The 22,105-nt window shown below is 45.0% G+C and overlaps 1 protein-coding gene across 6 annotated transcripts; it reads left to right on the forward strand.

Annotated features, from left to right (window-relative positions):
* The first annotated feature begins 5,468 nt into the window (after positions 1-5,468).
* On the forward strand, positions 5,469-17,071 carry SLC26A2 (solute carrier family 26 member 2). Of its 6 annotated transcripts, none has more exons than XM_052816126.1 (3): positions 5,469-5,637; positions 11,974-12,627; positions 14,979-17,071. In XM_052816126.1, exons 2-3 carry the CDS (start codon positions 11,986-11,988, stop codon positions 16,482-16,484), a joined length of 2,148 nt encoding a protein of 715 aa, XP_052672086.1. In that variant the 5' UTR covers positions 5,469-5,637; positions 11,974-11,985; the 3' UTR covers positions 16,485-17,071. The 6 variants fall into 6 exon arrangements, with proteins under 6 accessions (XP_052672086.1, XP_052672088.1, XP_052672084.1 ...); XM_052816128.1 differs by lacking the exon at positions 5,469-5,637 and adding an exon at positions 5,925-6,605; XM_052816124.1 differs by lacking the exon at positions 5,469-5,637 and adding an exon at positions 6,621-6,885.
* The last annotated feature ends 5,034 nt before the right edge of the window (positions 17,072-22,105 follow it).

The raw sequence follows: 22,105 nt of genomic DNA on the forward strand, positions 1-22,105 counted from the left end.
TACGCAAGGCTGGCTGATTTCACACCATCACCAGGAATTAATTGTTGAGAGAATTGTGGATGGCTGCAGTAGGAAGCTGTTCAGGAGCATGCCACAGATTTGGATCATCACAAGTGATCTTTGTAGCAAAGAATTAATTATCTTTGTTTGAAACCAGCTTAGTCAGCCTCTAAGCCACATTTTAACACTTCTCCTACAGAGTGCTTAGAGCCATGCAAAATACCTCAGTCAGCAGCGTACAAAGATGCTTTAGTGGCCACACCTCCGTGTGTACAGATACTCTTTTCTGATCAAGCACATGCTGTGCTTTCCAGATGTAGCGCTTATTGCACGTCAGCTCCACAAAGGGATTTCATGGACACTGCCAGGCAGATAGGCTCACTCTTTGTTGCTGTAGGCTGCTCTGTGCCTAGCTGTGGTTCAGATCCAACATGTAGGTTCGCAACCTGGGTGTTTCTTCTCCAAATGGTAAAAATATTCTACTGCAAACCAGGGTTGCCAACATAAACATTTTTAAGAAATAAAGGCTAAAAGTTCTGGGTGCTTGTATATAAATTCGGATTCATGGCTACTACTCTATTCTGTCACTTGTGACAATCAACATATACCTAATTGCAGGGATTAAAACCAATAAACTCAGCAAAATCCATCTCAGATTTAGAGTAACGTCTTCCTTCGTGGTTTAAACAGACTCGCCAAGCTGTAATGGAGCCGCAGCCCTTGCTCTGCTGCACACATCAATTGTCAGCATAACAGAAAGTGCGTGGCCAAATTTTGGGAGCTCAGCAGTAGCTCAAGGTGACTTTGCAGATATTCCCTACTGCTTGAAGCCAGCGAGACACGAAGGACAGCTGCTCTCAACCACTCAAATGAGGCAAAAAAAATGAGCCTGTCCTTCAGCACTTTTATTACCCGGGCTTCTTTCTGGCTGCCAGGTAGTTACTGCTTTCACCCCAGGTGAAGGAGCCGTGACCAGCCAATGCCGTTCAGTGCTGCTGCTGCAGACAGCAAGTTACTGCACTTCTGCAAATCACTACAGAGAGCAAGAGATTTACGTTAGGCGTAGTATTTTAAGTCAGTCCCTCTCCCCCATCTCACCACATCCTACATTGACTACACTTCGGAAACGTCAGCACCTCTGTAGCCCCCTCTGAAATATTAGTTGAGCGTTTCCTCGGTGAAAGCCGCATTACAAACGTATTCCCGTGCCTCCAGCCACAGGCTGCTGTGGGAGAACCAGAGCACTGCTCTCCCCCTCAGCTAGCAGAGAGAAAGGGCAAGTGGCAGCAGGGTGCTGAGCAATTCCTGCGCTCCCAGGCAGCTGCCCTCACCAGCGTGTTTCTGGATATATGGCTACCCCCTCGCCTGCAAGCAATTCTCATTTTTTTAACGCCATTTCTGACAGTCTTGGCGAAGCCATGGTGATATTTTCTTTCCCCAGGGAGGATGAGGTACTGAGTTCACCTTTCCTCCAATGCAGCCATCAGCTCCCTGAATCTCTGAGCCCCTGGCAGACATGCCTGTGACCTGTTTAGAGAAGGGTCCTCCCAGAAACGTTCACAGCGGATGACCATCCAGCTCTCACGAATGGAGTCACATTCACAGGAGGCTTTCAGAAGGGCTGGGAGCAGTGGAGAAGGGAGTATGTCTGCAGCAGGCCGGGTAAAGGCCGTTCGTGCTTTACGGACGAGCTCTGCAGCCCTCACTAGACAGTTGTAACGCTGCCTTTGAAGCATCCATCACAGGTAATACAGTATCGCACTAAGACTGAAGTACTTAGCATAACTAAAACCCAGGACCAATGGGACACATTGACCAAAACAAAGACAACAATTGTCTGGATGGAACTTGCCTAGCATCTAATTTGGAGGGAAAAGTGCATGTAGCTCTTCACTGCTAGGCTTATCAGACTTGAATTTGGGGCTGATGTAAATACTTGCCAAAACGGAGCAAAGGAAGGTGACTACTGTAGGCAAAATTAATGTGATCCAGGAGATAAGGACTTTATAATTGCTGCTATATGGCAAAAGCAAAGGATTTCATTTCAAGTAGATGGAAAAAATATATTTTTTAATACTGCTGCAGGCTCACCAAGCTTTTGGATGAAAATTAATATCTAGGAAGGTAGATTTTCTGAGTTAGATACTAAGCTGATGGTGCAGTCTATTTCCCCCATACATTTGCCTGCTATAATATTAGCAAAGATAGACTCCTCTGAATTTGAGACTTGTTGTATTTTTAATATTCCATGCATTAGCCTTGAGGAAGCAAAGAGAGGTAAAAGACTATACAAAAGCAATGTAAGAAAACACACTGCAGTCCAGCAATTATTTAAGTAAGCCTTCTAACCCACAACAACACTCTGAAAATTTGAACACCTAATTAGTTTTTGACTCTAGGAGACAATATTGGACCATGGCATACACTGAGAGTGTAACAATTCTGCGCAGATATTTGTGCAGAACACTCTTGATAGCAATATAATTGTGAGATATGTAGTCCTGAGATATGGACAAAGTCTATTTCTTTTTGATATCTTTATGGTTTAAGTATTTTGATTACCTAAGGACTCTGATTCATTGCATCTTTCATTATTTATTATGCTCTCTTCCCTCCACCCACGTCATTTTTACTTGGCATTTGTCTCATCCTTGATGGAAACCTTTAGAGGGGAGAAGAGTGAAGTAGCTGATTTTATGGCTCTTTTTTTTTGCTTTTGCCAAGCATTGCATGATGTGGCTGAATTTATAATCAAATACATAAATAAAATGCATTTCAAAAGCCAGGTCAGGCCTCTTTCTGTTACTTAGTCTGATGGGTTTTCTAAGTAAAAGTCAGACCTGCCACATCTAGACCTTTATGTATCTGACACTAGGGCCTTCTAAGACCAGCAGGTTAAACACCAAACCCCAGGGGTACCGCTTTGATTTTGCACACTGGACACTGCAAGAGGTCTTGAGGAAGGTTGTCCTAAGGCTCCTGATTGCTCCCCCCAAATGCTCAACTTCAAGAAGCTCAGGGTAGCTTAATGTTACTTCTGTTTTGTCCCTATTTCCTGACTATTAACGTTTGCCTGGGTGACCAGACAAGCTGCCCACATGGGGAGGCAGGTTTGTACGAGCTCTGATACGCAGATAGATCTCACTTTCTGGGCAGCAAGCTAGGCAGCTCCCATCTTCTCCATCTCCAAATTTCATGCAACATTTTGCAAATGCAGGCCCAAATCTCAGTGGACGGCAAGTTGTACAAGGAAGGAAGGACAAGGAGAGAAAATAAAACATGTTTTTAGCTGCTTTCACCGTAGCCCACCTGTCTTACCACGGAGCCGTACAGCCGGCAGGACCGAGGCAGTGGGCAGGGAGGTAGTAGGAGGACACTACCGAAAGCAGGAGGCTCCTTACACAAGGCTGGGAGCCAGACGGCATAAACCAGCTGAGAGCTGGGGGAAATGAGAGGGTGCTTTAATCTGCTGACTGAAAAAGCAGAGCTGGAAGCCTGGAGAGGACTGAGAAGAACCAGGGAGAGCCGCTGCACAGGGCTTTTATTGACGGGGCAGAGAGGGCTGATAAGACCGTCCTGTGCCGCCCATAGAGCTCTTTGCCCGGGGGGACCGGGGTGCAGCGGGGCTGTACGAGAGCTGCCGGGTAAAGAGGCAGGGCGGGAGGGCTTCCCTCCGCTGCAGTGCGCGGGGCTGCCCAGGAGTATGTGTCCGGTGGAACAAAACAGAGCGTTTTTCAAGATTATTTTGCAGTCTGAGAAACTGGTCTCTGGAGATTTGATATTATAAAGATGATGGGGCAATGTGGAGAACCGCCGGCCGTGGGTTTGACAGGCAGACTGAGTGGGATGGGCAGATGGCACATGCTAGCGTTTGTATGTCAGCAAGCCCCAGCTCACCGTTCCTTGGCAGGAGGTTCTGGAGTGTGAGGAGCCCAGAGGCACATTTCTCCAAGGCCAAAGGTTCCCTTAGCCTTGTACAGAAATACATTAACCATAAAACTTAATATACCTCGAGAAGAGGAAAGCAGCTGGAAATTGAATGATTTACTTATCTTAAATATTTACTTGGATTTTTTTCCCCTACTTTTTAGAAAACCAGTGTACAGTAAAAAGAAAAAAACCCCCTAATAACAGCAGTGATTCAGAAAAAAATTAATGCTTGGGAATTTTTTTAATATCATGTTCTTTATTTGCACTCCAAGAGGATACTGCTTGGTTTTCTTGTTAGGTTTCTGCAGAGTCCCCACACAAAAGGCTCCTCTTAATGCTTTTGTCACAGATGTCACTCCTCACAAGGATTTGCTCTGGTAGTCTTGGAGTCACCATATACTTCAAACTCAATTAAAACTCCTGTGGAAGTCCCTAAGAGGATTGGGAAGTCAGAGCCATTGATGCTTTTGATGGTGGGTGGCCAGGGGAGAGGGAGAGCGCTCTTTTATTTCCTTTGCAACCTGCCTGTTCTAGTTACCATGACATCTAGTTAAACCCTTGTGGAGAGCGTAAATGTTTACTATTGGAAATATTCTGTATTTCTACAGCAAGATTTACAGCATTTGCCTAACACCAAAAGACGTGAGCATGGATTCTGCAGGCTTGAAGCTGGTCTTGCTTTCTCTGATCATGTATTGATGGGCTTTTTGGCAGCTCGAGGTTCCACCCGAAATGCACATATTAGGCAGCGTTCGATTTCAGAGAATGTCTGCTTTTCTGTGCAAATGGCAAAGGAAAGGCGGACAAGGCTGGGTATGGCCCCTCCGACCTTGAACCTCCAGTCCAGAGATAAAAAAAGAGTACTGAACAAAAACCTGCTATTTTTCAGTACTGACATTGTCAAAGATCCTCTGTCCTTCCCACTTGGAAGCACCTCCCAAACAGATCTGGACACCAGAGCAAACAACACTGAGGGATTTTAAAAGACTATTTTTTAGGAATCCTAGTGGTACCCCAAAGCAAAATGAGGCCATTTTCTGTCAGAAATTGTTACGGTTTCCCTATCTGTGGCACGGGTGGAAAGTTAAGGTCTCTTTACCTCAAGTTACCAAAACGTAATTAATCTTTCAAGCGTGAGTGTGACTTAATTAACGGAAACCCGGATTCTTCACTAGAGTTCCTCCGGTTTGTTTTTTTGTTTCAGGGTGGCGGCTTTTCTGGGCCAAGGAGCAGAATCAGCGGGTCGCGCTCTGCACCAGGCTTTTTCAGGCCGCTCATAATTCAGAACACGCTTGGAATTAATTGGAAAGTAAAAACTGAAGCGGGGGTGGGCGGGGGGTGGTGTCTGGTGCGGGCGGCCCGTTAGGCCAGGCCTTGCCTGCCGCGCCGGGCCGGCTCCGGGCCCCCCCCGAGGCCTCTCGGGCGGCGCGGCCCGGCCCGGCCCGGCCCGGCCCGGCCCTCCCCTCCCCGATCGGCGACGGGCGGGCTCCGCGCTGCGCCGCGGGGCGCGGCGGGGGCGGCTCTGCCCACCCCTCCCCTGCCCGCCGCTCCCGGCCCCCTCGCGGGGTAGGCGGGCGCGGGCGAGAAGCAGGGCCGGGCCGGCGCTGCCGAGCAGCCGGGAGCCGCTGCGGCCGGCCGGTCGGTCTGTCGGTGGGTCCCGCCCGCCCGCCCGGCCGAGGTCTGCCCGGAGCCGCCGGCGGCCCCGCGGTGAGTGGGCGCCTCAGCGGGCGCTGCCAGGCGAGGGAGGGCGGCGTGGGGGAACGGGCGGGCCTGGGGGGCGGGGGAAGAAGGGACGGGCAGGGCGGCGGGCAGCGGGGCGCCGGTCGGCCGTGGCGTGTTGCCGTGGGCCCGCCTGGGCGCCCCACGGGGGGTTCCTGCTCGCGGCCCCGCTCCGTGGAGCGGCTCGCGAGGCGGTGCCTCAGCATAAGAAGAGGAGAGTAGAAAATGAAAGCCGGGGGCCGGGGGGAGAGTGCTGGGTGCCGGGGGCTGTGTGTGTGAAGGAAGCGGTGCTGAGATCGATAGGGTGAAACTGAGTGTTGCGTTAAAAGCGTTGTACTTCCCTTTCTCTGTCCTGGAAACTTCATGTTGGTTGGCTTCCGAAGTGATACACGAGCGCTGAGCAAAAATCCGTGGTTTCAGGAGTACAAGAAGTGCGTGGATTTCTTCTTGCTGTGCGTTCTTCTTGCAGATTTTAATTTAAAAAAATAGAACGATTTTTTGAGCACTCCCTTACGCAGTGCAAACCCTGTGCTTAGCTTTCCGCTCAGAGGCACACAGGTCTCTTGCACAACCCTCTGCCCTGTACAGGCAGCCCGCCGCCGCGGCTGCCCTCCCGGCTGCGAGGCCAGGCAGGCGGGCAGCGTGGCGTGGGCTGGCAGCCACTGCCCAGGGAAACGCCTTTGGGGCAGCGCTCCCTCCACCTGTCCTCACTGCCCCGCTACAGCTCGTCACTGTTCAGCCTTCGCTAGCTAATGGTAAGGGCGGGAGGGGGGTCCTAACGGAGAAGTGACTTGCTGAAAATACGACTTGGCAAGCCCTCCGTGGCAAATCCGGTTCGGATGGAAACTGCTTGAGTACTGTGTGAGGCCGCAGCCGGCTATCTTCAAGAGGGATCCACTTCAGACAGGGCAGGGCAGTGTAACCGTCACACTCGATGTGCAGCTGCTTTCTCGGAGGTGAGCCGAAGCCGAATTTCCTGGAAGGACTGGCTGCGAGCGGGGCTGCCGGCTTCCATGGGACCTTCCCCAAAGAGGCTGGGGGCTGTGCGAGGCTGGGGGGCAGCTTTGCTGCTGCTGCCGCTCGGGAGAACTGACGTTTGAAGTAGGAGGAGATCAACTATTTCACGCAAGCAAGGTTTTATTGTCCAGCTTTGCAGGTTTTCCTGCTTGAGTTAATGGCTGGTTAACTGTGCTGACAGTAATGTAGCTTTGTTCCCAAATGTGTTGCTTAAATGTGGTATGTTGTTTTATGGGTCTTAGTAAGATTTCAGTATTCATATGATTTTAAGTCTCATGTTGAAATAAAAGTTCGTAGCTTGAATGTTTTGTTGGAGGGTGCTAAGGATTTTGTCAGAAATCTGAATTTTCTTCCAAGGTACACGCAGTGGTGTTCCAGTGCCTATCTCGGTGTTATCATGGCAGTATTGAATTTCCTTGTTGCTCCACAATAGTTAAGAGATTATTTGGAAACGGCTGTTGTCCAGCAAGACTAAGGACAAAGATATAGTTATCAAATGTTGTGATATGCTTTCCTTTTTTACGCTTAGGGTGAGATTTTCCAAGGACCCAGAGGCAGCAGCCTACCTCCGGTTCAGTTCATGTGGAACTTGGATTTCTGATTCACCTGCTTCTCCTTTACAGCTCTTCAGAAATTGTTCATGTCTCTTTAGATTATGTGTTTATGCATTAGTTTTTAAGTGCATGCATTTAAGTGCATGCAACTTCTCATGTCTAGCAAGTGGGTACGTGAGGGTGGGTAGTGATCACATACAGTGACGACTTGTGCACCTGAAATGTAGAAAAATAATCTGGAAAACTGAGATTGGTGTTATAGAAAGAACACTTTTGATTTAGTTTCTACTCTTAAATGCACACGTCTTATGTTTAAGCTTGTAAATATGTTATTTCAGCAGGTGAGTAAGCTTCACAATCCATTATTCTCATACTGTCAAGGTGACTGTGATCTGCGACAAAGAAATGAAGTCCGAGCCAGCAAGGCCCTGTGCTGCAGGTAGTGTTTCCCCAAAGACAGACGCTAGACAGGTGATAGCTCACCTCTGCCATGTCATGGGATCAGTCAGAAAGGCCCAGATGGGATCCAGAAAAACAGTCTGTAACAAGAATGCAGTACCTCCCCATATCTTTATTTTATGGCAGTCACTTGATAACAGAGAGATACTGGAAATTTCCTCAGTTCTGTGTTGTAGTCTTTTTCTTTGTATCTTAAGTAAAGCTTTGTGGCAGGTGGACACCCCCTGAAGATCTTCCTCAGGCCAAAAGGAGCTCGTAAAAGTGAATTCTAGGCAGACAAATTAGTTGTACGTAAATAGCAGCTTTCAAAATAAAAAGCACAGTAGCTCCTTTTCCAAGTTAAATATACAGAATATCGTTCAGTATACTGAACCAAAGGCTCTTTTCTTTTTTTTTTTTTAAGAACAAAATCCAGTTTTACTAAGTAAACTTGGGCTAAACGGTTACACAAATAATACAGAGCAACGCTTTCAGGCAGAAAAGGGTGAAACGTGTTGGAAATTGTGTCATTTCCTAGTGTCCTGACATGGCAAGAGACAGTGACTGTGTGATGAAAGGCCCTTTTCATGCCACATAGTGAAAGCTGTCATGCAGGTCAACACAAAGATCCAGTATATGCTCAGAGTTTAGTAGCCAAAAAGATTTTTACTTAGAACATTTCTCCACTGTCTAGACACGACCGAAAAAACCCGGTATCATCTACTATGCAGATGCTTGACGGCACTGCACAGAAGAACTAAACTGAACTATCTGGGTTTTGTGTCGGAGTTCCCTGGAATGTTAAGAAAAACTCCCAGGTTTGAGCGAGCTGTCTACAAGTCCTGGATGAGGGAGAGAGGAATCAGAAGGGTTTTAATTACTAAAATCTTTCCTAAAATCTCAGAAAACAGACTCATTCAAGTAATTTGCTATACATAAAAAGTAGTCTGGGGTGAATTTTTCCCTCAGCTTTTACAGTATTGATTTGTAACTCTGTGCTTGTGAAATCAATAAAGCTGCTCGAGCAAATACAACTACAGAATGTGCTTATGCAGAGTACTGCAGACACATGCTTTTGTACACTATATTCACTTCATTCTCAGTGTATAGTATTTGCCTTTTTTTTTTTTTTTTTTTTTTGGTAAGTGCTATAAATAATCCCTGAGCGGACTTTGCAATACTGTACGCGTGGCTGAGATTTGATATCTGGAAGGTGGGGATGGATTCATCTCCAAGCGTGATCACTATGTGATCTTGAGTATGTCATTTCTTGTAGTGCATGTTTCCTCATTGTAAAGATCCTCATTCTTCATACGGCTCTTCTGAGCCTATAATTATTCTAACACACATTAAAGATACTGAATTGGAAGGCATTAGCCAAGGGAAGCTTGTCATTATAAGGTGTATATAGGCGTGTGATACAGTAATACTGTATGGCCAGGAGGCTGTAAGATAGAAGTTTGGAATAATCAAGAAGGCAGGTAGCCAAAACTGAAGCTTTCTTCTCTTACCTTCTATTGTACTAGGTGATTAACTTGTCTAACAAGAACAAATATAGAGACAAAAAAATAAATTTGAAAATTTAGCCCTAAAAATGTATATGTATTAGAGTTCTGGGTGCACTCATCTTTGGATCCAGAATTCTCAGTTCTCCAAGCTATAAGGGCCAGGACGAAAAGAAGGACATAGATACCAGAAATAGGACTTGAGTTCAAATTACGGAATTTTTCACTTAGATGTCACCTAACCTAGCAGTACATTAAAGCTTCATTTTTCCTTTTTTTGGAGTGTGACTTTCCTGAAGCAGCACTTCTACCTGTGCTCAGAGCAGCATCCACAAAGAGGCATGTTGCCCCCCTGTTGTGCTTAGAGCTATTTTCATCTTGCTGGTTTGCAGACCACCCTGCAGACCCCATGTGTGAATTAGGCATAGAGTTGGAGGTATGGGAGTATGGAACAGGGCAGGAGCTGGAGAAAAGCATTGATGCATTGCTAGAAATATCTGGTAGGTGTGAAGAACGAGAGGTAGGTATTAATAAAGTATCTCGCCCAGAGCATGAGGCCTGGCAATGCTCTTCAGTCTGCCCCGGCATGTAACAGAGCATGAGTTGTATAGATCATGATATCATAACAGAAAGGCATACAGCCTCTATCTTACGCAGAAAATCCATCCGTGCTGATGCTATTGTGCTATTCACAGTTTTGGAGCCAGGGAGGTCTCCGTCCGAAACGTGGCTCCCTTCCAGTAGCAGTCCAATGGCAGGCTAGCAAAGAGCTGTGTTCAGTTATTTGAAAGGATTCAGGAGCTTACCCACCAAAGAGATGCTTGCTGTCTCTGGCTCTGTAGTGAATGAAGATGCCTTTTGGGAGTCCCAGCATGGAGCAGAAGATAAAATGTGAATCTCTGCCTCTGGTATTTTCTCTTGGCTATCTGTCGGCATCTGTCCTGTGTGTTGACTTTAGATAGCCCTCTGCACGCTGTAGCCTGGTAGCTCTAGGGAGAAGCATGCTACGGTGTGAGGTGGAACAGTTGGATTACTTGGGTTGAATTGCTTTCTAATTGGAAGGCTCTTTTAGAAATCTCTGAATATTTTTATCCGGAAAGAGAAGCCAGTCTAAACATTAAGTATTGTAGCTGCTTCTACTCTCATGTGGGTTCCTTTGATATGGTTAGGATCATTTGCTTAGGCTGTTCTAAGACAGTAGGTACTTGGGTTGGTATTGTCTTTCTAGCCAGAAGAACCGAAAGTAGTTCACCTCTGAGCTAGCAGACTGCTGGAGGCATGGCTGTGCGTAAACCGTTATATAGGGCTGGTGCACGGCAGTTTGGATACCTCCGTATGACAACATCAAACCTGGAATGGAGGAACAGAAATCGTATGCTCCAGCCAGCTAGACCAAGGTCTAAGAGAAGGCGTTTCCTCTGCACAGCTGTAGGATCAGTGCCTTGCAATGGTCTGACTGCAGGAGAAACGGATGGTTTGAGCACCACGCTTAAACTCACTTCGCTCCCTTCTCCCCTCACACGTTTTTGAGAGACTTACACTGAAGTGATGGTAGCAGTGAATGTTTTATAGCTACTTGTGAAATGATGATTAAGTGAACAAGTTTTGAGATGGACTTTTCAGGGACATCCTCAGCACTGCTAGCTCCAATACCGATTTGGTGATTAATTCAGTCATAAACATTGCATAGAACGTTAGTTTGATTGATGTTTGCCCTGCACAGAGAAGGTGTAATTAGCACATAAGGGATATGTTGTTATAGCACTCTGGGACTGCAAGGTAGTGTTTGAAAGGGAAGCCTGGGAGTTAGATTTTTCAGGGTTCTGCTGCTGTCTCTGGCCTTGACTCCACTGTAGCACCAGGCGAATGGGTTTCTGTCTATCAACTTCAGTGTACTAGTAGTAGCAGGTATCGTGGCAGAGTTTTCTGGAGGATTCTGGATTTTTTCTGGAAACCAGGAGTGCTGTATGAATGCTGGCAATCACTGTTGGTATTGTCAAGTTTCATTAGGGCTTGTTTCAAGACTTTGCTCTTTCACAGTCAGGCAATATGTTTCCAGTATTAAATGTGTTTTGATACAATCAACTTGTTTTACTGTTTGTAGGCAGCCTGTACTAGAGCACATGTTCTAGCGGAAGCGTTCCACCTACCTTCCATTGTGCCCATTAACATGCTTTCCGCTTGTGTGTATTGTTTTGGTCAGATGTAATTTACTTGAAAACCGGCTTTTAAAAAGTGTGAAGAGCCTTCTTTGCAGTATGTCATTGGCTGAAATAAAGGCACTGTGTGAAGATTGCATCTTCTTAGGTAACAAATCTTTACAATATTTGGCAGGTGTAATTACTGCATTTTTAAAAAAAAAGTATATATAAATGAGATTTAGACCAAGCTGTGCAATGTTAGAGATATACTAATTGTAGTTAATTTTCAGCAACTCAATTGAAGTGACTGTTGGACTACAATAAACTCTGTGTCTATCTTTGCATGGTGGAACAGGCTGCAGACAGTGATTTTATTAAGGAAGCCTCCCAGAGGGACAGTGCTGCTGCATTCTTTTCCATTTCACAACATTGCCAGCAGCAGGTTTATTCTATGGGATGTCAGCTTCCCTCTAGGGAAGGTGATTCCTTGCTTAACAGGGATATAATGGGGAGGCTCTTTCCAAGTTTGCTTGGAAATTGCTTTCTCTGTGCTGAACTAAGACTTTTAGCCCTTGCTTTTCATAAATATTGTATTCACTCTATTAAAAAGTCTCATGTAGCGCATTCATTTATGGTTTAGTGCAAATGGTCCTTCTTCCCTGTTTCTAGGGAGTCCCTGAGATGGCAGCAATGGCAGAATTCAACAACGTCCATTCAGTGACTGAAATGCCAGAAGGAGACGATGCTAAACGCAGTTTCCATCACAGAATGTTCTTGGAACCCCAAGAGAAGAAGAGGAGCATGAAGGCTCTGATGGTTAAGCAAGCAAAGAAAACTTGCAGCTGCACTCCAGCCAAAGTTAAAGACTATGTTTTCAGTTTCTTTCCTGTCTTGCAGTGGCTTCCTAAATACAAACTAAGAGAGTACCTACTGGGAGACATAATGTCTGGTGTGATTGTGGGGGTGTTACTAGTCCCACAGTCAATTGCCTATTCTCTCTTGGCTGGGCAAGAGCCTATTTATGGCCTTTATACATCCTTTTTCGCCAGCATTATTTATTTCATATTTGGAACCTCCCGCCACATCTCAGTTGGCATCTTTGGTGTGCTTTGCCTGATGGTGGGACAAGTGGTGGATCGTGAAATGCAGAGAGCTGGCTATGACTTAGAACCAGCTGCGCTCAGTGTCCTCACAGATACAGCAGCGTATGTAAACACCACCATTTCGCCTGTGAATCAGACATTGCAGAAGCTGCTCTGTGATAAAAGCTGCTATGCAATTACAGTGGGAGCCACCATGACCTTCATAGCTGGCGTTTATCAGGTAAGAGGAGGTGGGCAAACAGGTTTTCTGTGGAAATAGTTTTAATTCTTTAAGTGATTGTCTACATGAACAGCCTGCTGGGCTTGCATATGTCCTCAATCTGCATCCCAGACGAGTGGACACAGGGAGGACTGGAGGTCTCCAGTTACTGTGCAGTTACTGCAGTGCAAGAAATTCCTCTGTGTCCTCTCCTTTTTTAAATAACTTTTTGTGCTTGCATTGCTACTCCGTTGGGGACTGTAAGGACCTGCACATAACCACCTGCTGCTCTCACACAATCTGCTCACCACCTTCCTCGCTGTGGCCTGAAGCTTTTTTTTTTTTTGCTGGCTTATAGCTTAGGCCTCCATTTCATTCGGCCAAAATGTGGTGTGTCAGCTTTTCGTTCCAGACTTCAGTCATTTGCCTTTTCTTTTATCAAAAAATAATCTGGACAGTAGAAGTATCTCCAGTTTCTTTTTATTTATCACTGTGCTTGTAAAACTTTGCTGTTTGCCCATTCAAAGCCAAAACAATGCCATTGTATGAGAAGGATACTAGTGAGATGATAAAATATATTTGAAATAAAACTTTGAATTATTACCATATTAAAATATATTACTCGACAATATTTTACCACTCTGTCTCTAATTACTTCCTAGAATTAACTGCTTGCTGAAATTAAAGCAGGTGTCTTTGTTTTTAGTGTCACGCATTAACCAGAATGGATTTAGTTTTAACAGTGCTGCAGAGCTGTGGTATTTCAGTTTGTGAGTTCACATTCATTTGTTCTTACAGTGACCTCTGGGGTGATAGCTAATCAGACTGTGTAGGAGCGGAAAAGGAGACATACCTGTGATACTCTAAAACACTCGTTTTAGGCACAACCTGGGACTTCTTCTTGTACTGGAAGTCAGTGTTGAGTAATTTCAGAAATATTCTGGGACTCTGAGGTACACTGGATTTTGTGCTTCATCACTGTAGCATGGATACAGTTTTGGAGTTGTGAATTGTGCTTAATATTCTTTCCAAGTACAATTACAATTAAGTTCATTTATATGAAGAAGTCAGATTACTTTATCTTAAATCCCTCTGAATGTTAGGCATATTCTACTTGCTGTCTCTCTGCCTGCTAACCAGTAGGTCTTCACACCCTCACATATTTTTTTTTTTTATTGGAAGCTCTAACCAAAATCACATATTGTTTGTATCAGAAACTTTACAGTCAAATCACAAAAAGCAAGCCTGCTCACACTAGTTGCCTACAGCATAACTAGGTAAGACAATTATTGCTAATGTGTTACAGTTAGAAAAACCTTTAATTAACTTCATTACCAAGGCTGCGAGGGAGACTTTTTTAGAGCTTGGCTCTGAGCCCATGTCCAGTCAGTCCAGGTCCCAAACCAACCTTCTCTTCAGTAATGCGTTGTGGTTCTTATGAAGTTTCCAGCCATGATCCTAGCCGTCTTTTTTTTTTTTTTGCCTCAATTATCTAATAGGACATACCAAATTGACACTACTTAAAGTTTTAATACCTGTGAGTTCTGGCCTGCAGTCTTCAGATAAGAGTGTCGACATCCCTGTTGGCCAGCGCAGGGAATTAAAAGGTTTCTAGCAAACTGCTGTGGGAAGGTCCATGCTCCATTTGGCATGAAGGTTGACGGGGAGGAAGGGACGTTTACCAGGTGCGAAAACACATGTGTAGAGTAGGTATCCATAAAACCAGTCATTTCAATGAGAGAGCACCAAGGATGTGTCCGTTCAACTAGCATTAATAAAAATGAATGACAAGGCACTTTAAAAATTTATCTCTATTTATATAATCTGCATCACAAGAGTTTGCAGCTCATATACTTTCTGAGTCAGATGCACCAAACTTTATGCAGTGCAAAGTACAGCTGTTATGACGTAAGGTGTATTTTCATTGCAGGTTGTGAGCTCCAGTGTAAGACAGACAAAGACAACCAAAAAAGTTTTGGATCCCTGCAAAGTTCACAGAGATTGTAAGAACTTGAAAGAGAAATGGCAGAAGTAGCCAGTATTTCAGATGCTTTTTTTCCCAGGCTTTCTTTTTTTGCTTGCTAGGGTAACTAGAAGTTACAACTGAACCAATGAGCAAACAATAAACACAGGTTCAGAGTATGAAGACCCTCCAAAAAAGCTGGCTCTCTGTTAGAAATGTATTTTATTTAAGTGTGGTGCGCCAGGAGCAGCTGAATGCTGGAGACTGTTTTCTCCATGCTCTGACCATGCCTTGTCCTCCAGGGCTGTGCGCAGTGGTTTTTTTTATCGCACCTCCCTCCAGAGCCCCACAGTGATGACATCTGCAAGATTCGCATCCTAATCTGTTTTGTGTGGTTGATTCTTTTCAGGTGGCCATGGGTTTCTTTCAAGTGGGCTTTGTCTCAGTGTACCTCTCCGATTCATTGCTGAGTGGATTTGTCACGGGTGCCTCCTTCACCATCCTAACCTCACAAGCCAAGTATCTCCTGGGCCTAGACATTCCACGGAGCAGTGGCATTGGCTCCCTCATAGCCACGTGGATAAACATTTTCAGAAACATACACAAGACCAACATCTGTGATCTCATCACCAGCTTCTTGTGCTTTCTTGTACTTATCCCAACCAAAGAGCTTAACGAATATTTTAAATCCAGGCTCAAGGCTCCAATACCAGTTGAACTAGTCGTGATTGTGGCAGCTACTCTGGCATCTCACTTTGGGAAGCTGAGAGACACTTACGGCTCGAGTGTTGCTGGACACATCCCAACTGGGTTTCTGCCACCCCGCCCTCCAGACTGGAACCTGATTCCTAATGTGGCCTTGGATGCTATCCCCATAGCTATTATTGGCTTTGCCATCACTGTCTCCCTCTCAGAAATGTTTGCCAAGAAGCATGGTTACTCCGTGAGGGCCAACCAGGAAATGTATGCCATTGGCTTCTGCAACATCATTCCCTCTTTCTTCCATTGCTTCACAACAAGCGCAGCTCTTGCCAAAACTCTTGTCAAAGAGTCCACAGGCTGTAGGACACAAATGTCTGGCATGGTGACTAGTTTGGTAATCCTATTAGTCCTCCTTGTGATTGCACCTTTATTTTATTCCCTTCAGAAATGTGTCCTTGCTGTCATAACCATTGTAAACCTCAGAGGAGCCCTGCGGAAGTTCAAGGACCTGCCAAAAATGTGGCATTTGAGCAGAGTGGACACAGTGATCTGGCTAGTTACTATGGCAGCCTCAGCACTCATCAGTACTGAGATTGGTCTTTTGGTTGGTGTTTGCTTCTCTATGCTCTGCGTCATTTTCCGAACTCAGAGACCGGAGGCACCGCTGCTTGGCTGGGTGGCAGAGTCTGAGACATATGAATCCCTGTCTGCTTACAAGAACTTGCAAACCAAGCCAGGGATTGTCGTGTTCCGATTCGAAGCACCCCTCTACTACATCAACAAAGAGTGCTTTAAATCCACCCTGTACAAGCAAACTGGAGTCAACCCAGCCTGGGTGAAGGAAGCGAAGAAAAAGGCAGCAAAAAGAATGCTTAGAGAGAAAGAGGTGGATTCTAGTGGCAACCAGACCAGCATCTCCATGGATTTTGTCTCTGAACCCCTGGGGTTTCACACAATAGTGATCGACTGTTGTGCAGTACAGTTTCTGGACACAGCAGGAATACGCACGCTCAAAGAGGTCTGCAAGGACTACAGGGAGATAGATATCCAGGTGCTACTGGCCCAGTGCAATCCTTCGGTGAGGAGTTCCCTGATCCGAGGAGAATTTTTTAAAGAGGGGGAGGACCACCTTCTCTTCCACAGTGTGCACCAGGCTGTGGACTTTGCATTGGATGCACAGGGGCACAGTGGGACGAGCGCTTCTAAGAACTAGCAGTGGGAAGGCAGCAAATTGGAACAAAGCCTGGGAAAAAATGGCTGTGGGTCTGTATGTCTATGCAATATATATGCACTCAGACAAAAAGAGGCAGGGTTGTTAACACACTGGTTACTATGCAGTCTGTTTTGATGCTTTAAATTTGCCTGCCTGGGTATAGTGATTCAATAGGTGGTACTGAATGAAGGAAATTTCTTAACTTGATTATGGCCAATCTGTGAATCTAAGAGTTTTCATATGATTGTTCATCTCATTTCTCTTCTCTCTTGAACTTTCTATGTCTCAGTTCCCCTCTGAGTTTTGATTGTCAGCATTGAAGTCTTTATTGCAACCCCATCTTTATGGATCAGACAGAATTTTGAAGTAGTCTAGGCATCCTGTCCAGCCAAATAATGAGAGGCAACTCATTTCTTGTCCCTTGTTCTGGCATTTCTTTTCCATATCACCACAGCCTTGTATTTTCTACAGAATGACCGACGGGAACTGTTTGCTCTGGTCTTTACTGTGGAGTGATTGGTCGGTGATTTTGTAACCTCCCTGAATTTGAGACAGATAGATAAATAAAATCTAAACATGCATGAAAAGGTCTTAATGAATAGCTTCTAACCATCTATCACCTCCAGAGGCTTTGTCATTGTCTGCTGAGAGCCTAATGCAGCCAGGCAATGGGGACATGGTTATCTCATTTCTGCACAGGACTTTACATGCCAGGAAAGTTTGCCTCTTCAGCTTGAATTTTTCTGGAATTATTTTTATTCAGAGGTGGCTGTTTAGAAGTCTGATTCATGCTTATGGTCAGTTATTTGTTTTCCTAATGTTTAGGAGCTCTGTAGAATTGTGGACAGTACATACAGAAAATCTCTAATTCTTGAGTTTCAAGAGAAAACAGTCCCTTATAGCCAGTTTTATATGCCAGGCAGACAGAATCACAGGCACCAAAAGGAAAAGGGCCAAATAGGTTATCCAGCATCTGTCCAAATTTGTCCATGTCACACAGACTTCGTGCGCGAATGCAGGTGTTATTGACCATAGACCCTTTACACATATTCTTTCATGGACTTTATGTAATGGGGATGGACAGGCAAGGAATACAGCCATTAGAAAAGGAGCCAGAGAAGTTCTTTGCTGAACGTTATTTCACCATGTTAGTGTAAACAAAACTTTGTACTTTGATTTTAAATTATGCAGAACAGCGAAGAGTACCTGTTCTTCATGCTAAAATACAAGCACCAGGTAGGAAGAGGTTCTCTTTTCTTACATCAATAGAATACAATTATGAAGGCAGAATTGAGACATGAACAGTTTTTACTGAGTACCAGCTATACACAGCGCACAGTACATCCTTGGAAGATGGTGGTTCTCCCAGGGGAGTTTACAGTCTGAATTGCAGGTTCTTCACAGCTTTTAAAAGGGAAAAGGTGTTGTATACAGACAATATTCTCATCCGTAATGGTTCAAAAATAATGAGTCAGGAGTCAAAAAAGGAATAAAATGCAATATGAATCATGAAACGTTCTAAATAGAAGTATATTTTGAGTTTAGGTTTGTTTTCGTTTTTTTTCTGAGCGAGGACCAGTAACTATTCTCTTCTTTCTATGAAAGCTGAAATGTCACCTGTCACTTCACTCTAGGAGCTGGGACCTCGAGAGAAGGGCTAGATAGCAGAAAGATGAGTCCCAGGACCTGGCAACCTTTGTATGTTAACTCATCTTACTACATTTTTTAGTCATCATAGCAGCATATAGAAATACTGGGGGAAGTGGGAGGTGGCTGTAGCATATACTGAAAAGGCGCACATAACTGAGATCCATGCATTATGTGTTCTAGAACTGGCATTGTTAAGGAAACAAGTCTCCAAGTATCAGAAAGAAAATGCTTAAGCTTCCACAGCATTCAAAAACCACAAATATTGTTCTTTCTCAGCCTTAAGGTGTGTTTATACAAGGAGGTGAATCCCAAATGGCTACTGCTGAATTTTTTCTTTCTGTGTGAACTTTTTTATTCTGGGCTAAGAATCCCGTATGCAGTTTGGATAATTATAATTACTGAATTGGTATTACCAGAGTGGATTAGCCTAAGGCATATAAAAGCAGTGAGTGGGATTAACGCCTATGTAGGGAGTGAGGGCAGGATGGAAATTACGTTTTAATTCCTCACCGTACCTGTTTTGCATTGAGTTCCCATTCAGAGCCTATGGGCTGGTGTCAGGAGAGAGCTGGCACACCCACGGCAGCTCCTGCAGCTGGGTGCCAACTTGGGAAGGCTTGTCACCGCAGGGGTTTGCGCCCAGCCAAACCGGCCACCGGCGGGCTGGCTGGTGGCAGGGGAGCGGAGCAGACCTATGCACGTGCATTCAGCTGATGGCAGTGCTGTGGCCTGGGGGAGTCCCTTTTCGGCACAGTTTGTTCACATTACCAGAAAGCATCTCTAGGACTTTGAACGAAAGCCTCGATACCACTTCTAAACGCTGATTTTAACTGGTATTTTTCAAGAGGGCTGAACAGTGCTAGAAGCAATGCCGCCTTCTCAAAGCCCCGATGAAAAATTACAGCACAGCAAACAATAAGCAGTGTACGTTGTTGTTGCAAATGTTCCTGCCTACCCGCAGCTACTTGTTCTCACCCCTTTGCCCCTCAGGCATGGGCAGCTGAGAGGGGCAGGAGGAATGAGCAGCTGGCCAGGGGAATTCCTCTAAGGCAGGTCAGCCATGGGTGGGATAGAAGTAAAGCAGAAATTGCTCTGGGGGATTCTTTCCTCTTTACACTCAACTCCTCTCTCCTGTACTCTTTCCACGCTGCCCAGGTGGAGATTTTTTGACCTGTGACCATGCACAGGTTTGTGTAGCCAAATTCTAACCAAGAAGGGGAAAACAGTAATTATTTATTAAAAGATGTTTTTTAAAACCTATTTCTTCCTGTGCCAGAAAGGGAGGAATAGGAACGTTACTTCCAAGAAGTACACACTTTCCACAGCTTACAGGATACGGATTTGTAGCTCCTGGGTATTTGTTTACATAAAAGCACAATAAAACAGCCATAAATTGATTTTCAAAGAATTAATTTAGATTACAGCTAAAAGATATACTGAAGTGATTTATGTTTAGTTAGAGCACATTGAATCTGGCCTCAGTGCTGTTTGTGCAGCCACGACTGGCAATACAGCCTCCAAATTCCATTTCAAGCGAGACACAAGAACCGTATTAAAATGCAACAGCAAAGGCAGCCAGCCAAGCAAAAGAACAACTTTCAATGTTCTTATTTAAGATAATGTCCAGAGGTCATAGTATTAATAAGTCTATATTAATGCACACAGCCCTGGTTAAAAGGGAACAGAAATAAATGCTATTTGCCAGAGAGTTCAGTATAATAGAGAGTCCTTTGGAATTAACTGAAGATTAGAGCTTGTCATGGCTGGAATTTCTTAAAACAGTGGGTTTTCAGCTGTTTTCCTTTCAGGACTAGAACCATTTTTTAAGAGAGGCATGAATCTGATTTGAGCCTACTGGCAAGAAGCACGTTTCGCTTCAATATGTTTATGGGCCCTTTAGAAGTAATCCAATTTCACCTTTAGGAATCAAGGACCACTGATTGAAAACCGTTGCCCTAAAGAATTTGTTTTATAAAGGAATTTCATATATATATATATACACACGCACGCACATATATATATATATGTGCGTGTATATATGTGTGTTTGTGTACATATATATATCTTTTGCTGCTGTATGATGGATGCAGCAGCTATATATATCCAGTTACACTTTTGTGATACTCCTGTTTCTGTCCGGGAAAGGGCTCTTCTGCCTTCTACTGTTTTAAATGAACAGTGGAAGACATGTACTAGATTTTATAAGGGAAAATCTGCCTTCTGTTATCCCTGCCTCACAGCTTAATTTGTAATCTATAGGAAGAGGGAATCTCAGAATGACTGGGTTTGGGTTTATGCATCTGTCTGGAACAGGAACGTTCATCCCAGGTGCAACCTTCAGAACCCCAGGCCAGACTGGAAGATGGTATAAATCAGTTGATCTCCATTCCCAAACGTACTAATCAGCAATTATCACTCTAAATGAAGAATTAAGAGATCATTAGCACATTCATTAATGGCAACAGCACAGCATTATGGAAATTAACACTCACAGTCTCAGCTATACTAAAGACAACTGGAAATGTCTTTAGTAGTCTCCTGCTAAATGTCAGGCTCTTTTTTTACGTTTATTGCTGCTATAGATAGTACTGTCAGTTCCTCTTAATGTGGCAGTTGTACTAATAAATGTTTTACTTCTGTGAATGTTTTGACATGGAAACCATTTTCAGTCCACTTCATAAAATAGGGAAAGGTACTGCAGTGGAGCACATGGTGCTTATTTTTGGATTTATAATGACATCGCCAGCGTTAGTCTTGTGCGATTTAGTGATCTTGATTTTCTTGTAAACCATTGCAGCTCCATCTGCTCCTCTCTAATTCATTGTGAGACCAACGTCCACCTTCTTGACACTTCTGTGTTTTTCTGTTCTTTCTGTGCTGTAAGACATTGCATATGATTGACTGTAAATAGAAGAATCGTTGCCTTTGTATATGTTGCTATTACGTGTGACCCGCTACTCAATTTTCATGCCAGATCCTTTGATAAGCCTAAAGCTCCTGAACAGAGAGTGTAAAACCCAAAACCCCACCAGTCGTCTGGTTGCTGGAGCTGGGAGAGGGGGGGCTGTGGACCACTGTGCATGTCCCCCCACGCGCAGGCTGGAGCCTTGGCCCGATGTGGGGCTGTGCGAGGGTTTGTGTAGCTGCAGGAGTAACGGTGCTGCCCAGGAACAACAGATTAACCTGGAGGTGTCTTTATTATGGGGCTGCTGTGACACTGTGTTACGCAGCCATGTGCCTTTTTCCATAATGAGTGTAATAACGCAGGACCTAGTTCCTGCTCAGTGCTGCTGCATGAGTCACTGTCCTGAACTATATACATAAGGGATTTCTGTTTTCATGCTTATTTATTTTTAGCTCATTTTAATCTAAGTCCACACATGGCTCTCCCAGCCAGGACAGCAGAGCTTCCATGACTGCTGTGCTCCTTCCCCGTCGGGCTGCGGTGATGAACGGAAAGGTACTCTCTCTTGGGAAAAAACAGCCATTCCTTTGTCTCTGCTTGCTTCTGCTGGCTTGTGCCACGAGACATTAAAATCCACTGCTGATGGGTCTGAAGTGCAGAGGTGAGGTATTGCAGGTAGGAAAGCGTCCTGGCTGCCGCACCAGGGTTTTAAGCCGGTTGATACCCAGCTGCCTCCCACAGCCTTGTGCTGAGGTCGACCATGAACTCTGCCTGTGCCAGGTCCTAGATCTAGGTCTTACCTGGTGGGATGCAGTCTTTCTGTGGCCAAACCTCCCCTGAGAAGACCAGCAACACTGTGCGTCTCCTTGGGTCCAGTTCCCTGAACCTTTCACCCAAGGGCTGTGCTAACTCACTGTTCCCCACCACGCTTAGCTACCTGCTATCATCTCCAGTGCTGCTGGTGCCAAGAGCTTTTAAGCAGGTTGAAGTCATGTCACCCACGTGTCTCCGTTCCAGAAGTGGTGCAGGAACACCCATGCTGGCCCTGCACACAGGCGCGCAGGCA

Source organism: Harpia harpyja, chromosome 20 (genome assembly GCF_026419915.1).
Source record: "Harpia harpyja isolate bHarHar1 chromosome 20, bHarHar1 primary haplotype, whole genome shotgun sequence".
Classification (NCBI taxonomy): domain Eukaryota; kingdom Metazoa; phylum Chordata; class Aves; order Accipitriformes; family Accipitridae; genus Harpia; species Harpia harpyja.

Excerpts from the sequence above, each read along its gene's own strand:
- SLC26A2 (XM_052816123.1), top strand. The coding sequence starts at position 7,173 with ATGCTTTCCTTTTTTACGCTTAGGGTGAGATTTTCCAAGGACCCAGAG. Across the intron at positions 7,324-11,977 it reads TTCATGTCTCTTTAGATTAT|TCCCTGAGATGGCAGCAATG; the intron begins GTGTTTATGCAT and ends GTTTCTAGGGAG. Across the intron at positions 12,628-14,978 it reads TCATAGCTGGCGTTTATCAG|GTGGCCATGGGTTTCTTTCA; the intron begins GTAAGAGGAGGT and ends GATTCTTTTCAG.